This window comes from Onthophagus taurus, chromosome 3 (genome assembly GCF_036711975.1).
Source record: "Onthophagus taurus isolate NC chromosome 3, IU_Otau_3.0, whole genome shotgun sequence".
NCBI lineage: Eukaryota > Metazoa > Arthropoda > Insecta > Coleoptera > Scarabaeidae > Onthophagus > Onthophagus taurus.
In genome coordinates, this window is record NC_091968.1 from 21,568,139 (window position 1) to 21,572,871 (window position 4,733).

Consider the following 4,733-nt stretch of genomic DNA (forward strand, 5'->3'; position numbering starts at 1 on the left):
ATCTCAATTTTGCCTTGGTGCTTTAATTGTACTTGTTATGTCTGCTCTTTCATTGCTGGAACCCTAAAGAATCGTTTCCAAGAGAGTGCCATAAATAATTTCTTATTTTTCATAAACATTTTTGTTATGATTCTTGTAATCCAACTCTCCATACACAGTTAGGGATTATAGCTTTCAAGAGATTAGATTATAGCATTTTAAAGAAAACTAAACATTTTATGTATGATAAATGAAGTTTTATTTCCCATTACAATTTTTTTAATAAACTCTTTAAGATAATTTTTCTTCATTTTTCTTGCAAGCATATAGCACCTCAAAATTTTGAATACGTTCAAAACCACCATTATTAGACCATACGCTAATTGCTTTAAAATGTTTCAAATCCACTTTACTAATTTTCCACATATTTTCATGATAAATTTTTCCGATGTACCATCGATATTTTTCGTGTTCATACCCACCGGGAATTAACACACAATTTGGAGTTGTCTCGAACTGAGATACATAGAAATGAGGATTTTCAGCAAAAATCTCTGCCATGTTTAATTTAACCCATTTCATTTTATCCGGATTTGGAGCACATAAAATCTACAACAAATAATTTGTTAATTAATAATAAGTGAAAACACTAACCAAGTTTTTTTATAAACTTTTATATCACTTTTAGCTTCTCTTTGTCCTATATATTCGTAAATGAATTTATTTCGTTCAGGAAATAAAGAGCCGGGAATTACGCTGGAATGCGAATAAATTTGTCCAATATATAAATCGTCATCAACTGCAATTGCGTCATTTGGGATTGAACCGTTATAATCTCTCCAGTAATAATCATTAGCTTAAGAAACAACAAAAATTAAGAAATTTTAATTAATAAATTGATATATAAGTTGCTTACCTGAGCCAAATTTTACACCAAATAAAAAAGCAATCAAAAATATAAACAAGTTAAAATTATGCTGCATACTAAAATGTTGAATCCACCTCTCACAATCACTGCATTTAGAGTATTAATGAGATCGGTCGTAACAACTAAGGTCACAGTTTATCTTTCAACCGATTAATTATTAATATAAAATTTCATCTTCTCATGATTGGATAATAAGGAGCGATTTTAAATGAAATCAAAAGTGTAGAAATGATTTTCAACAGCCACATTTTCTCGTTGAAAACAAACCCCATGAAAATAAATAAAAAAAACTAGTTGAGAAACTGTGATCCGCAGAATAGCGTGACCGTACCTGTCGATGGTTCTTCGTGTCCGAAAATTTAGAGCCCTCCCCCAAGAACGAGAACCTCTACGTTGCGACGGCGTAGCGAAATTCCCCCCAAGTTTCGTTTTGCTCCTGATGGTCGTCGTGCGGTGCGACCGAGAGACTCTTCTCCGTGTTATTTATCGGTTTCGGGGGCACTTTTTATTAATACCTCCGGCCAGAAAGGGAAATGAGCCCCGGCCGTTATCTGATTTATTCGGTTACGTGCTGCTGTTGAAAAGTCGCGCGAGATTTCTCAACTCTTTGGTTCTTCTTCTTCTATCATTTCAGTAAAGTAGATGAACTTAAAATTTATTCGGCAAAGAAATTGTTTCACTAAAATATAGGATTGAAATAAAATTTTCTTAGTTATTCACAACTTTTTAGATATGTCCTGTAAGATAATTTCTTAATAACTGATTCCGAATACAAATTTGTGAATTGGGTCTGAATAAACTGATTGTATTTCTTGGATTAAGAATAAAATTTGCTACAACTTTTATTCCAAAAGCTTTTTATAACATATATTATTACCATTAACAACTTGTAAATAAACGAAATTAATGAAATTTTCATATAATCGTGTTTTTGTCGATATCTATGCATCTAAGAGCAAAAGTGTAAGAGAGTAATATTGTTAAGAATGAAATTTGCTATAACTATTGTTCCAAAAGTTTTTGTATAACATGCTCCAATTTCTGAGTGATACCATTAACAACTTCTAAAACAACGAAATTAATCAAATTGTCATATATTCGTATTTTTGTCGATACCTATGCATCTAAGTGCAAGAGCGCAATGTTGTTAAGAATCAAATTTGCTATAACTATTGTTGCAAAAGCTTTTTTATAACATGCTCCAATTTCTAAGTGATACCATTAACAACTTGTAAAACAACGAAATTAATCAAATTGTCATATATTCGTATTTTTGTCGATATCTATGCATCTAAGAGCAAAAGTGCAAGAGAGTAATATTGTTAAGAATGAAATTTGCTACTACTATTGCTGTATAAGCTTTTTTATAACATGCTCCGATTCCCGAGTGATACCATTAACAACTTGTAAAATAATGAAATTCATCAAATTTTCATATATTCGTATTTTTGTCGATACCTATGCATCTAAGTGCAAAAGTGCAAGAGAGCAATGTTGTTAAGAATCAAATTTGCTGTAACTATTGTTGCAAAAGTTTTTTTATAATATGCTCCGATTCCCGAGTGATACCATTAACATCTTGTAAAACAACGAAATTTGTCAAATTTTCATATTTTCGTAGTTTTGTTGATATCTATGCATCTAAGAGCAAAAGTGCAAGAGAGCAATATTGTTAAGAATGAAATTTGCTATAACTATTGTTTCAAAAGTTTTTGTATAACATGCTCCGTTTCCCGAGTGATACCATTAACAACTTGTAAAACAATAAAATTCAACAAATTTTCATATTTTCATATTTTTGTCGATACCTATTCATATGAGAGCAAATGTGCAAGAGACCAATATTGTTAAGAATGAAATTTGCTATAACTATTGTTTCAATAGTTTTTTTATAACATGCTCCGATTCCCGAATGATACCATTAACAACTTGTAAAACAATGATATTCATCAAATTTTCATATATTCCTTTTTTTTATCGATACCTATGCATCTAAGTGCAAAAGTGCAAGAGAGCAATGTTGTTAAGAATCAAATTTGCTATAACTATTGTTGCAAAAGCTTTTTTATAACATGCTCCGATTCCCGAGTGATACCATTAACAACTTGTAAAACAACGAAATTTATCAAATTTTCATATTTTCGTAGTTTTGTCGATACCTATGCATCTAAGAGCAAAAGTGCAAGAGAGCAATATTATTAAGAATCAAATTTGCTATAACTATTGTTGCAAAAGTTTTTTTATAATATACTCCGATTTCCGAGTGATACCATTAACATCTTGTAAAACAACGAAATTTATCAAATTTTCATATTTTCGTAGTTTTGTTGATATCTATGCATCTAAGAGCAAAAGTGCAAGAGAGCAATATTGTTAAGAGTAAAATTTGCTATAACTGTTGTTTCAAAAGTTTTTGTATAACATGCTCCGATTCCCGAGTGATACCATTAACAACTTGTAAAATAACAAAATTCAACAAATTTTCATATTTTCGTATTTTTGTCGATACCTATTTATATGAGAGCAGATGTACAAGAGACCAATATTGTTAAGAATGAAATTTGCTATAACTATTCTTTCAATAGTTTTTTTATAACATGCTCCGATTCCCGAATGATGCCATCAACAACTTGTAAAACAGCGAAATTCATCAAATTTTCCTATATTCGTATTTTTGTCGATACCTATGCATCTAAGTGCAAAAGTGCAAGAGAGCAATATTGTTAAGAATCAAATTTGCTATTACTATTGCTGTATAAGCTTTTTTATAACATGCTCCGATTCCCGAATGATACCATTAACAACTTGTAAAGCAATGATATTCCTCAAATTTTCATATATTCCTTTTTTTGATCGATACCTATGCATCTAAGTGCAAAAGTGCAAGAGAGCAATGTTGTTAAGAATCAAATTTGCTATAACTATTGTTGCAAAAGCTTTTTTATAACATGCTCCGATTCCCGAGCGATACCATTAACATCTTGTAAAACAACGAAATTTATCAAATTTTCATATTTTCGTAGTTTTGTTGATATCTATGCATCTAAGAGCAAAAGTGCAAGAGAGCAATATTGTTAAGAGTAAAATTTGCTATAACTGTTGTTTCAAAAGTTTTTGTATAACATGCTCCGATTCCCGAGTGATACCATTAACAACTTGTAAAATAACAAAATTCAACAAATTTTCATATTTTCGTATTTTTGTCGATACCTATTTATATGAGAGCAGATGTACAAGAGACCAATATTGTTAAGAATGAAATTTGCTATAACTATTCTTTCAATAGTTTTTTTATAACATGCTCCGATTCCCGAATGATGCCATCAACAACTTGTAAAACAGCGAAATTCATCAAATTTTCCTATATTCGTATTTTTGTCGATACCTATGCATCTAAGTGCAAAAGTGCAAGAGAGCAATATTGTTAAGAATCAAATTTGCTATTACTATTGCTGTATAAGCTTTTTTATAACATGCTCCGATTCCCGAATGATACCATTAACAACTTGTAAAGCAATGATATTCCTCAAATTTTCATATATTCCTTTTTTTGATCGATACCTATGCATCTAAGTGCAAAAGTGCAAGAGAGCAATGTTGTTAAGAATCAAATTTGCTATAACTATTGTTGCAAAAGCTTTTTTATAACATGCTCCGATTCCCGAGCGATACCATTAACATCTTGTAAAACAACGAAATTTATCATATTTTCATATTTTCGTAGTTTTGTTGATATCTATGCATCTAAGAGCAAAAGTGCAAGAGAGCAATGTTGTTAAGAATCAAATTTGCTATAACTATTGTTGCACAAGCTTTTTTATAATAT

At 30.4% G+C, this 4,733-nt stretch overlaps 1 protein-coding gene across 1 annotated transcript; it reads right to left on the reverse strand.

The window, feature by feature from the left end:
- Positions 1-214: 214 nt before the first annotated feature.
- On the reverse strand, positions 215-1,117 carry LOC111418516 (uncharacterized). The gene is made up of 3 exons (XM_023051057.2): positions 896-1,117; positions 651-835; positions 215-588 (listed from the first exon to the last, which is right to left on the reverse strand). The coding sequence occupies exons 1-3, from the start codon at positions 960-962 to the stop codon at positions 271-273; spliced, it is 570 nt and encodes a 189-aa protein (XP_022906825.2). The 5' UTR covers positions 963-1,117; the 3' UTR covers positions 215-270.
- Between the last annotated feature and the right edge of the window lie 3,616 nt (positions 1,118-4,733).